Source organism: Brassica oleracea, chromosome C6 (genome assembly GCF_000695525.1).
Source record: "Brassica oleracea var. oleracea cultivar TO1000 chromosome C6, BOL, whole genome shotgun sequence".
NCBI lineage: Eukaryota > Viridiplantae > Streptophyta > Magnoliopsida > Brassicales > Brassicaceae > Brassica > Brassica oleracea.
In genome coordinates this window covers 31,854,777-31,867,500 of record NC_027753.1, presented here as the reverse complement: position 1 = coordinate 31,867,500, position 12,724 = coordinate 31,854,777, and the positions used below count along the sequence as shown (strand labels likewise).

At 41.3% G+C, this 12,724-nt stretch overlaps 2 protein-coding genes across 2 annotated transcripts in view; both read right to left on the bottom strand.

The window, feature by feature from the left end:
- Positions 1-2,218: 2,218 nt before the first annotated feature.
- On the bottom strand, positions 2,219-4,369 carry LOC106299923 (transcription factor MYB114-like). Its single transcript, XM_013735938.1, has 3 exons — positions 4,173-4,369; positions 3,000-3,129; positions 2,219-2,822 (listed from the first exon to the last, which is right to left on the bottom strand). The coding sequence occupies exons 1-3, from the start codon at positions 4,291-4,293 to the stop codon at positions 2,330-2,332; spliced, it is 744 nt and encodes a 247-aa protein (XP_013591392.1). The 5' UTR covers positions 4,294-4,369; the 3' UTR covers positions 2,219-2,329.
- Positions 4,370-11,908: 7,539 nt separating this feature from the next.
- The window catches only part of LOC106298015, a 2,321-nt gene continuing 1,505 nt past the window's right edge, over positions 11,909-12,724 (bottom strand). The window contains exons 3-4 of the mRNA XM_013734120.1: positions 12,374-12,695; positions 11,909-12,316 (exon numbers count right to left, since the gene is read on the bottom strand). Of these exons, the coding sequence (XP_013589574.1) occupies positions 11,909-12,316; positions 12,374-12,695 (730 nt within the window). The remainder of the gene's footprint in view (positions 12,317-12,373; positions 12,696-12,724) is intronic.

The window sequence follows — 12,724 nt, the reverse complement described above, 5'->3', positions numbered from 1 at the left end:
TTGCACTGGGAGCTACAAATTGTTAAGGAGCGTGAACTTATGTTAATGTTGAGAAAATATTTGCAGTGCATTGTTATATATGGTATAAGTATAACTATCAACAAATTATGATGGCAAAAAAAAAAATCAACAAATTATATATATATCCTTCAGGTTCTTCTCCTCTTCTGCCCTTTCTACCTTAATTCAGAATGTTCCATTTTGGAGACTTTGCAGAGAGGAAAAGTGTGGCAACAAAGGTGCATATCTGATTGCAAAAAATGTTACTAGAGAGGATCGACGACAATCTTATTTGGTTGCAGGATACCCCTTTTGGCTCCGTGGATTATTCATCTATGAGAACAGATTATATTAATTTTTTGGTTCTTTTGTGCTTGCTAGCTGCTGATTGTAGCCGATCCTTTAAGCTTCAAGTCATTTTGTGTACTGGGGTTGAGTTGTCTCCCTTCGTGTCATGGTTGTAATTTGGAACTTACCTTGATAGGAATCTAAGTATAACTCAGTGAAAAAAACTAAATATAATTTGACATTACATAAAAAAGGTCTATGATCGAATAGTCAACAAATCTATTCATATGGACATATTTTTCAAAGAAGCTGGATTCAAAGGAGTTGCTTGCATGGATAATTCACTTCACTAGTAATCAGAAGATGACACCGGATAGACGACGACAGTCAACAGCTTTAAGTTGTATAAAGAAGATGTCAACACTTCTGCGCAAACATGATTTTTTGTTTGGTAACAAAAAAAGTGTTTTCACATTTTTGATAAGAACTCAAGCATTGTAAATAGTCTCTCCCAATATAAATTGAATCCATGTGTCGGTAGTTCCTGCATAAACCTTTTTACCAAAAAAAGTGTTTTCACTTCTTTACCGAAAATTCTTGTATTTGTTAAATTGCCCTTCCCAACGCAGATCGAATCCGAGCAGCGGAAAGCTACTAGCACTCCTTTTACCATTGGGCCACCTCGATGTTGGTAAAAGAGGGACTTGATATTTGACAGTCGACATTTTTCTCTTAGATCACTTCTAACTCCAAGCTCTAGACCTATCTCACCTAGAAATATATAATAAAAGAAAAGAAAATTCTAATTTTATCACATTTGATAACACTTTTTAAATTTATAGGATGATCATTTTTATAAGTACTCTGATAAAAAGACTAAAATGACCCTTTGAAGTTATTTATAAATGTTTAAAAATTATTTATAGAAGTTTATAAACTCAACCTCACCCCATAAATATTAAATTCTAAACAATAATCACTATCTTAAACCCTAAATCTAAATGTTAAGATATTTTGATTAAATGTATTTTTGAAAAGTAATATCTGATTTGTGGTATTTCAAGTAATTTTCGTAAAATAATAAAAAGTTAGAAATAGGAAAGAAGAAATTTTAATGGAGTTCCCGTTTGAGAAACCCCTATATACTCTAAACATATTTGTCATTCAGCTATTAGTCTAATTAAGTTAAGAGAACTAAAACATAGTTGTCTAAATATCTCTTTTAGTTTTGTAAGAAACTTTTACAGGGTCTCAGGGTTAATGGTGCTTTTTAAATACTTTCCAGAAAGAAAATCTATATAATTATCAAAGCAGCAAGACATACTTAGACCTTGATTCAAGGTTGGCAAACTATTTACAAAAGCATTATGCTACTTATTATTTAATCGATAATTATAGAAAAAATATTTAAAAAACATCTAAAAGATGCAAATGCTTTTTAAATGTTCCTTTTTTAACAAAACTTTTTAAATGTTCTTTATTCAATGCTTTTATAGAAAATTTGCATTTATAATATTTTTTAAATTAATTTTATATAATTAATTTATTATATTTTATAGTATCAAAAGATTATGTTTATATTGAAATAAAGTTTATTTTTAAAAGATATTACAAGTAAAATATTTTGAATTTTTAATAAAAATATAACTTAATGTATATAATTTAATATGATATATTATTTTTAATAGAAAAATATAAATTTAATATATATATATATATATTATTTAGAAATAAACAAATTATATATCATATACTAATTATATATAGTAGATTTATATATAAATCATTTACTGATATACTAATCCATTAAATAAATACATTAATGAGAACATATAATTTTGGCACACCATACGGCGTCTAGATCATATTGTTAATGCTTTGTCATCAGTTAAACTAATCGATGCCTTGTTTATCATGACACATTATCCTTTTCATTTGCAAAATATGAATATGTCACAAACGTAAGTTAATTTTAGAAACAATACACTAAATGCAAAAGTCACTAGTTCACACGCAAGCACAAACAAACAGTGGAAACAAATCAAGTTCTCGTCTCTCCATCCAACAGGCTCCAAAGTTGCTCAACGTCAAACGCGGAGGTTGCGCCTTTTTTTGTTGCTGTAGCTTCTGGACAGAGCGCAGCTGGATCTTGGCTTTCATCTAGCAAACTCTCCCACCACATATTCTGACCATCCACTAAATTACTAACAAGCTCAGATTTATCGTCGTCTTTGTTACATGTAAAACTGTTTTCACCAACATTATTAGCGTCGTTGAATCCAAGACATAGAGGAACAAATTCAGCTTCTGGCATGCCATTGATATGGCTGCAGCCGTTGTTAACGGTGAAGGATCGAGGTCGAGGTTTGAAAACGTCATTTTTTTGGGCTGGTGTAGTAGAAGAACAAGGAAGGTTTCTCTTTTTCATTTGGGTCTTACAACCTGGTTCATGTTTCTTACTCAAATGGGTGTTCCAGTAATTTTTGACGTCATTGGCGGTCCGACCGGGTAATCTACCAGCAATTAAAGACCACCTAAGCATGCATTTGAACGATTAGGGATATACGTGACTTTTTTTTATCTAAAAGATATATGTGACTTAGTAATGGACATATGAAATAAAGTATTTTTATCCAAAAAAGAAAATCAAATGATTAGGCTGGCCGAATGAGGATACGAAATAAAGTTGAATTTATGTCTTGAATGTAAACCTGTTTCCTAAAAGTTTATGAAGGCGGAGCAGAAGATCAACTTCACCAGAGTTAAATTTTCCTCTGTTGATACTTGGCTTCAAATAGTTCAACCATCTTAGTCTACAACTCTTCCTGCACCGATTTAGCCCTACAAACCAATAATTGACATTAACATTATTAATAGGAAAAGGACTGCTTCCGTGTCTCCTTAGATTTTATCACGAAGAATCTAAGTACACCAATAGAAAGAATGTATTCAACACAACACACGAGTTCGTGCAATAAAATTTCACTGAACGACAAACCAACAACGAGAGTCTGACATCTTTTCGGTTTGTTGGAGTCAGAAAATTAGCCTTAAATACAGATCTTTGTTTAAGTCGGCAAACTTAAATATGAACAGCATAAATGGTTTTTTTCATGAACAACATTAGAAAATACAAATCTATGATTCATTAATTAAAAAGGAAAAAATAACATAAACAAAATAATAAGTAGTGATTAATTATATATGTATGTGTGCGCAAAATAATACTTACATAACGTTGTTTGGGCTTATTTGCTAAATAGCCAAAAAAAAGTGAAATTAGATTTCTAGAGAGAGAGTAGAGAGAGATAGGAAGAGAAAGTAGGAGAGAAATGATGTTTTAGTTAGATAGTGAGTTTTGTTTTTTTTTGTCTAATGGGTGCAATTTCCCAAATTGTTTCACAAATAAAAAAACAACTAAATATTTTATTATACCCCTAATTAATACTACCTCCATTCCCGAAAGTAAGATGTTTTAGATCTTTTTCTTGTTCGACAAAAATAGATTTTTTATATTGTTAAGGTACTTTTTTACACTTTTGAGGAACATTAATTGTGAATATTTGAATTGATTAAATTTCATTGGTGAAAAGTTATTGGAAAGTGTATAATAAAGTAAAAAATAAATTAAATTAAAAATATTTATTAAATTCTTAATAAACGTGCATACTCTATAAAATCTTACTTTCAGAAATAGAGGGAGTATACTATTTTTTTTGTATTTGATAATTAATAAAGTAAAAAAATATAAATAAAATTGGGAAAAGTGACAAATATTTACATTAAAAATATAAAACGACACTTAAAAATGAAACAAAATTTTAAGTTTAGAATGACAACTAATATGTAACATACCTCTCTTATTTTATTGAAAATGAACATACCAGCTCTTAAAGGAACTTGGTGCCATTTCCCTTCTCCATACTTATCAATGCATTGCCTCAAGAGATTATCTTCTTCAGCAATCCATGCACCTTTTCTCAACCGTTTGGACGAACCCTCCATGGACCAGCTATAAATATTAGAAGTATCTAACCAAATTTTATTTTAAAAAGTTTATACGTAAAGGCAGGCTTGAGGAAAAGGGTTTCTATTGTGGCTTGACAAATCCTTCGAGGACTTTATTTATACACGTGACGGGCAAAGAGAAGTGACGTGCATGTCTAACATCCACATTTGTCGTGTCTAATTTGCTAATTTAGTTATTTATGTTCTGCTACTGATTCAGACTAAATAGTGTTTCAAAAAAAAAAAATGTTTCAAAAAAAAAAAAAAAGTGTCCAAAAAAAGATTCAGACTAAATACAGAAAAGGTTCATAGCACTTTGTCCATTTTCGTCATAGCATAGCATATCACTTAGTCTCTTCATATTTTTCAGTACTTTAAAGAAAAAACATGCCTCTTAGCAAAATTAGGAGAAAGGACGATTAATGATTGGTGGAAGGTGGTTTATATGATTAAAAGAGAGAACGGCTTCATGCACCCGAGTTAAAAACAGAACAGAGAGAGAGAGAGAGGGTTGATGTATGAGTACACAACTTGATAAGTGGCGAACTGTTTTACTGTCAACAAATGTGTGTAGACAAAAATCAGCTACAATAATTATGAGTACACAAATCACTATTTTGCAAATTGTTCCGTATTTAAAGTGTCTCACATTGTTGAGTATGTACTTTTGGCTAGGGAGTTCAGAAATATGTAACTTGAACCTCATTTGATATTAAAACAATAAGATTTGATGAAATCCATCATAACATTTGACTACAGATTTCCATACTTAACTTTAAAGCAGTAAAGATTGGAAAGCAAAGTCAACTATGGAGTGATTATTTTTTGAAATTTGTAAGTATCTCTTGGTATGTGCATGTATTTACCACAGAAGTAGCCTACATTATAGTTGTTACTGGTTTCAGTTTCACAATAGATGATCTTGGTTGATATCTTACTTCCTGTATCATACATTCATACGCAATCTCTCAAGTCTTAGCCGGAACAAACTCTGTTTTACTGTAGTTTTCCACCCCCACTGTAACCGAGACACAAATTTGGACTTGCCTACCCTTCTAACAGAGAGAATCTTCTCCAGATCCTTGGTTCCACTATTCAGCATGTGAATCTGCTTTCTTTTTTTGTTCAGATTTCTTTAGACAGTTCCACTTAGCCGAGGAGTCGACCGAAAGCTCTCCCATATTACGCCGAGAGACACGCGCTTCGAGCCATCACGCCGAGCCATCGTTGCGTCCTGAGTGGGCTGGGCCGTCTGTTCTTCGGGCCTTGAGGGATGGTCGAATTCACCCTCTACAGTAAGTCCCCCCAGTTCATCGAGATGAACGTCCTGTTGAACTTGATGAATTTAGAAGGTTAATGGTTTGGAAGAACAGACGGGTCGTCCTGAAGGTATGTTATCAGATCGGGCATCGCGAGGCACCGTTAAGTATTTTCGCTTTGTCGGGAGGTTTAATCAAATCTTAGCCAAACCGGTTTTGGTCTGGTTAGATCCGATTCTACCCCAACCGTTGGTTTGACTTGGAGTTGAAGCCGGTTATTTCGGGAAGTCGAAACGACGTTTCGATTTCTTAGGCGGCTAAATATTGTTCCTAGGCCCACGTAGGCCCATGTAGATCAAATGATGACACCTCAGGAAAGCACCCCCATCTCTCCCCTATAAATACTTGCCCGCTTCTCATTCTCTCTACTCTTCTCCGCGTTATCCAGGTACTTTCTCTCTCTTCCCCTCCGCTTCTCTCTCTAGGTTGTTGTTGTAACATAGATAGCGATATGTCGTCTGGTGGGAGGTTATCTCGTAAACAGAAAGGGAAAGAGGTCGCGACCGTATCTCGTCCCTCGAGAGAGGTGAGCGAGGTTCCACTCGAAGAATTCGAACGCGTTCATCACGACGCGATGATGGATACCGGGAGTCTAGATCTGTCTCAAAGGATCCTAGTTTCCGAGTCTGCGCGTTCATACTGGCAAGAAGTAAGGGGAAACCCAGCCGAGCCGCATGCTTGCGAGAGAGACGGTTATGGCGGTGCGAGAGACGGGGTCCTTCCCGATGACTATATGCCGACTTGCTACTATCCTGGAGAGATCTTCGAGGAACTGTCGGCAATAGCTCCGAGTTCCTGCGCTCTCCAGATGTGAGTGGTCAGGCTTGGGAGAACGTTATGAAGACACAGTCACCTCCTAACAGCGTGAAGAGGCTCCTGAGGGAATGTCGTGGATTAGGGGTGACCTTCTTGATTCTCTCGGCAAGCCAAAGGCCTTGGTTACCGCCAGTTGGGTATCAGTGTGTCTACGAATCCTATTTTCGAGACGATACAAAGCTTTGGTTCCCAATTCCTCGACTAGTCACGGCATATCCGAGGTGCCGAGATGCAGCGATAAGTCAGTTTTTGAACGGTTCATGGCGTATTGCAGTTGCTTTGATGGTTATGGCTGCCGAGATCGATGTCTCGCTGAGCGTTCGCGCCTTCGAAGAGTTGACGTCAGTCAGTTCGTTGGATGATGGCCTTCTATCGATAAAAATGCGACCAAGCTACAACGTGATAGGGGGCATCCTAATAAGACGCTCGATTGGCAGAGGTCTTATTTCTTCATTAAATGCGATGACTCTGCCTTCGAGGATCCTCCAGACGACGACTCATGTGTCTTATGGAACACTTTGCTTGGTAGAACACCTTCGTTAACTCGTATCATTTCTTCGTATACTAACTGCCTTTTATTTTCGTTGTCTTTTTTTCTTTGCAGCTGACCATCCGACTTCTCGCGAATATCTGGAAGAATTTCTTGCGGGCGCTCGTGCTGTCGCGAGACTCGCTCAAGAGCATTGGGGGAATATTTCTTGGGAAAGGGTCCGCCGTTCGATTGATCGTATTTCCAGGAGTAAGCCCATTCTTTTTCTTGTTCCATCATGGACTTTTACTCTTTCCTTGGTGAATGAGTCTTTTCTCTCCATATATCCTTTGCAGGGGATTGGGATTCGAGTTACCTTCCCTCGGCTAATTAACAAGACCAAGAGACGGATCTCGCTGTTCACCAGGGAAGAGCAGTAGAAGATCAACGCATTTAGGAAGATGAGGGGCCTTCCGGATCTGAGTGCTATGATGGCAGCAGAGCTTGGCTTGTCAAATGCTGAGCCGTCGGTGCCTTCTAACGAGTTAGTGGCTGATGACACGACCCTCGCGAGTCTTGACCATTGCGAATCCTCGCCTGGTGTTGTTGATGTTGCTTCTAAGAAGAAGAGCAAGAAGAGGTCTCGTGATGAGTCGTCTGTAAATGATGATCTCGAGACCCTTCTAGAGGAAGGTGATAGTTCGGAGGCTGTGGAGCCGTCGACAAAGAAGAGAAAGAAGAAGAAGCAACTATCTTTGGAGGATGACGTCATGAATCAAGGTACCGAAGTTGCCCGCTCCTCTGCTCCATCTGATCCAACTGACGGGCCCTCTCTTAACTTGGCCTTAGCGAATGAACCTCGGAACGTCTCGCCCGAGGTTCCACTTCAGAAGAAAAGGTTGAAGCAAACTGGTGAGCAGGGGACGACCAAGCGCCAGGTTCCCTCTGTTTCTGTTCCATCGAACCCTGGGGCATCGGTCCCCGGTTCATCGACTGGTGGTATTTCGGTCGTCAGGAAGACTTCGAGAGTCCAGTTTCCTGACCGTGTTTCGTTCGAGTATGACGGGCCAACTCCTCTCATCTACGCTCCGCACAGATGTGCGGAACTGTTTAGTCAGATCAAGTGCGACCCAAAGCCCTTTCCGCCAGTTGCTGACTTGATCTTTCAGGATGAGTATGTTGATGCTGCTCGCACAAGTTGTTGGTAAGACTCTCCTTCGGCTCTTTTGTTTCTTCCCTTAGATACTTATTTTGTCTCTTAAGTGTTTTGGTTTTCGTGTCTCGCAGTGCGATGGCGTTTCGAACTTCTTCGTTGAGAAATATGACTCCGCGCTGAAAGAAGCGCTTGCTGAATCAGAGAAGCTGAAGAAGACAGTGGCGAGCAAGAGTAGACTTCTCCGCTGAAAGAAGGCGGAATGGCAAGGGGAGTTCAAAAAGATGGCCGAGAAGCGGGACCGCGCGGTTGCTCGGAGGAAAGCTCTGAAGAAAATAGCTGACGCAGCTGAGGAGGAGCTTTCCGTTGCTCATTCTACTATCGAGGCTCTGGAGCTGCGAAAGGCCAATCTTATGGAGGAGATGGGAGTCAAGGTCGCGGAGCATAAGAAAGAACTGGACCGCCTTAGGGACTCTCGTGTTTACGAGGTTGCGAAGGAGAGGGTAAGGGTCGAGACCGAGATGATTGCGAAATCAAACAAGCATTTCGGGAATCTGCACGAATGGTGGACTCGCTGTGGACCTTTCGACACGGCGCGGTTGCTTCAAAGTCAGGCGTTCGGGACTAAGAGCTGCCTCGAGGTTTTAAAGGCTAGTGGTCGCGACAATCCTCAAGAGACTATTGACATGTTTGCAGCCTGAGAGAAACAGTTCGAAGAGGAAGCCTTGAAGCTTGATCCCGGCGAGATCCCAGAGGCTGATTTGGTCCTTCTCCACTTCGCCTCGACTCTCAGTTCGTCGATATGCGAGCTTTCGTGGGTCTCGATCCGCATGGGTCCAACGTACGCTTGATCGATCCGAGGACTGTCGGGGTTCTCCAAAGTCCTACTGATCGTCCTGGAACCTCGACTGCTCCCTCTCATTCCGTGGGAGATGATTCATCAAAGGCTGACGCGCCGGCTCTCAACTCACAAGCCATTGATGAGGGAGTAAAATCTGTTGGGAACCAGGATGGGAGCAATGTTCTTGAGATCTCTGACTCCTCCGTTTCTAACTCAGAGGATGGTCGGGGTCGAGAATCGGACATGGGTGACGCCGGCGAGGAGGTCGATGAGGGGCAGAGTGGAGAGATAATCGGTTCTCAAGTGAACCCCTCCGAGAATCAGCTTGAGGTTCGTGGGAGCGAGGCGATCGCTCGTGTTGAAAGCGTCGACGCGGATCAACCCGTGTGCACCTCCCTTCCTGAACCGTCTCTTGATAGTCATGCCGTAGCGTAGGAGCAGGCTAAAGACCCCGAGAAATGACTTTGTTGTCCCTTTTAGTTTGAAAGAACCTTGCTCTTCTTTATGTATTATGACTTGATCCAGTGTAGTCTTTCGTTTGTTAAGACTTTATCTAATTCTTCTTGTTTACGAATTGTGCCTTATTTATCTTGCTTCTTGGGCGTTTGATAACTCGAGGAGTCAAGGTCCGAGAAGGTGTAGGTCTTGCGCTAGTTTTTAGGAAACTCAGTAGATGTTTTGACCGCTAGCGATTATAGAGTATGTGATTCACGCCGTATCGAGACAGTGACATAGTCGTTTTTCGACGTTGACTCATACGGGCTGCGAATTTAACAACTCGTGCTCGGGTGTCGTTTGGTCGTTTATCAAGTTTCCTGATTTGCTTGACGTCGTATGTCGATTTGTTACGAGTCAAAATAGGATAACTTTAGACCGTGAAAGATAATTTTTAAATGACAACGGTTCCTAACTCGAGTTCAAAGTAATTTCTAAGCGTTCGGTCAGCCAAACCTTACTTGGCAAATTATGAAATGGATAGGAGTCATCATTTCGGACGTATCAGTTAATACTGTGATATGACTGGATTCTCGCGAGTATGTGTCTGATCTGGACATACTCGCCTGTGGGGTGAGAGTGTCGGTACGTTTGTCTCGAGATGCTGGGGCGAATCTCATGTAGGCATCGCATGGACTGCGCGACTTCTCGGGGAAGTGTGTTTTTTTTTGTGTTACGGCTGGACCCCTTAAGGCTGCCTACGTACCTCCTTTGTAGAGGTTCAAGCCATTCATAGTTCTTTGTTTTCCGAGTAAAAGTGGCTGAGAGCGCATTTACTCGGGGAAGTGTTTTTTTTTGTGTTACGGCTGGACCCGTTAAGGCTGCCTACGTACCTCCTTTGTAGAGGATCAAGCCATTCGTAGTTCTTTGTTTTCCAAGTAAAAGTGGCTGAGAGCGCAATTAGTCGGGGAAGTGTTTTTTTTTTTTTTTAAGCAAGTGAATGTGACCGTTGGTCGTTCATCTGCTTTTGGTGCTTTTAGTTGTGGAAGAGTCGAAGGTGCTTTGAGTTCCAGTCTTGCGGCACCGCTTCGCCGGTTGAAGTTTCGAGGTGGTAGACTCCACGTTTTACGATCTCGATGATCTTGTAGGGTCCTTCCCAGTTGGCTCTGTGTTTTCCGGTCTTTCATTCCCTAGTGTTTTCGAACATCTTCCGGAGGACCAGATTGCCCAATTCGAGGGGGCGGGACTTAACCTTCTTGTTGTAGTAGCTTTTGATCTGGTGCTGATAGTTTTGGATACGAAGCAATGCTTGGTCGCGTCTTTCTTCTATATCATCCAGTGCGTCAAGGAGCATATCTTGGTTAAGTTCGACGTTCTGCAGCATTTTGGAACGGCGTAAACTCGTCACGTTTACCTCAGCAGGTGCCATTGCTTCGACTCCATAGGCCATCGAGAAGGGGGTGGCTTTCGTTCCCCCGCGAGGTGTTGTTCTATGGGACCAGAGGACCCCATCCAGTTCGTCGGCCCAGCAACCCTTCTTCAAGTCGAGTCATTTCTTGAGTCTGTCGATGATTGTCTTGTTTGTGGACTCGGCTTGACCGTTGCTCTGCGGGTTTCTCGATGTGGACATGTTGAGCCGAATTCTCCATCTGTCGCAGAACTCTTTGAGGTTGTGGGAGATAAATTGGGAATTGTTGTCTGTGACTATCTCATATGGGAGCCCGTGCCTGCAGATGATGTTTTTCCAGACGAACTTCTGCACCTCCTTGTCTGCTGGCGTAGGCTTCTGCTTCCACCCATTTAGTGAAGTAATATGTTAAGACTAGGATGAATCTCTTTTGTCGAGAACTCAGCATTGGCCCGATGATATCCATTCCCCATCGCATGAAGGGGTATGGCGCTGTCAAGGTATGGAGCAATTCCGTCGGGCTGTGTATGGTTGAAGCGTGTCGCTGGCACTTGTCGCATTTCTTGACATAGGATTCGCAATGCGCGTTAATTGTTGGCCAATAGAAACCGAGGCCTTTCACTTTTAGTGCGAGAGCTCGTCCTCCTGAATGATTTCCTGCTGCTCCTTCATGTGTTTCGGCCATGACCAGTCTTGTTTCGTCTCCAAAGATACACCTAAGGAGTACTTTTATTGCAGTCCATCGATGGAGTGTTCCATCCATGACAACGTAATGCGCACTGCGTCTTTTGAGTCGTCTTGCTTCCCATTTCTCTGTAGGTAATATGCCATCGGATAGATAAGCGATGAATTCCGTTCGCCAATCTTCGAGTTGACCTTCCGTTGTGCGGGGTTCCCCTTCGTCGATGTCCATGGCGTCGGTGATAGATGCTGTAATGGCAAGTTGTTATGTCACTGGGCTGATGCTTTGCTTCTTGATCCTATGTATTGGGATTGTCCTTTTTACCTCATCGTGTCGCTTACTTCCAAGGGCTGTGAGTGCGTCCGCACATACGTTCTCTCCGCGAGGGACTTTCATTAGCTCGAAGAATTCTAAATCTTGTGTAAGATCTTTGATGAGTTTTAAGTAAGCATCCATCCAATCGTTCCTGACCTCATAGTCTCCGAGAAATTAACTCACCACGAGTTGGGAGTCACAGTATGCGTTGACCCGTTTAGCTTTTACTGCTTTAGCGAGATGAAGGCCTGCGATGAGAGACTCGTATTTGGCTTCGTTGTTGGACGCCGCAAAATCAAAACTGAACGACTGTCGGATTAGTTCACCTGTCGGTGACTGGAGTTGTACGCCTGCCTTTGAACCTTTGTTCGTAGATGAACCATCTACATGCAGTATCCAGTTCAGACATGGCAGCACGAGATCTTGTTCTAGCTCCGGCGTTAGCTCGATCAGAAAATCAGCAAGAACTTGCGACTTAGCTGATGTGCGGTTCTTGTACACGATGTCGTGTTCGCTAAGCTCCACTGCCCACTTTGTTAGCCTTCCTGATTGGTTGGTATTTTGCATTACCGTCCTAAGGGGCTGGTTGGAGAGTACCTCGATAGTGTGCGACTAGAAATAAGGTCGGAGTTTTCTTGCCAAAGTGATGATGGCGAGGGCCATCTTTTCTAAGGTTGGGTATCTCGTGTCTGGTTCCGTCATTCGCTTGCTGATGTAGAAAATAGGTTTTTGTTCACCACAGTCTTCTCGTATTAGGACGCTGCTAACTGCCGAGGAGGTGACGGCAATGTATATGGATAGAGTGTCCCCGACCTCGGGCTTCGACAGAACTGGAGGTGTCGTGAGGTAATGCTTGAGCTGATTGAAGGCTTCCTCGCATTTTTCGCCCCAGATGAATCTCTTATTTCCCCGCAGGAGTTCATAGAACGGGAGGCACTTGTCTGTGGATCTTGAGATGAACCTGTTTAGTGCCGCAATCCTTCCGGTTAA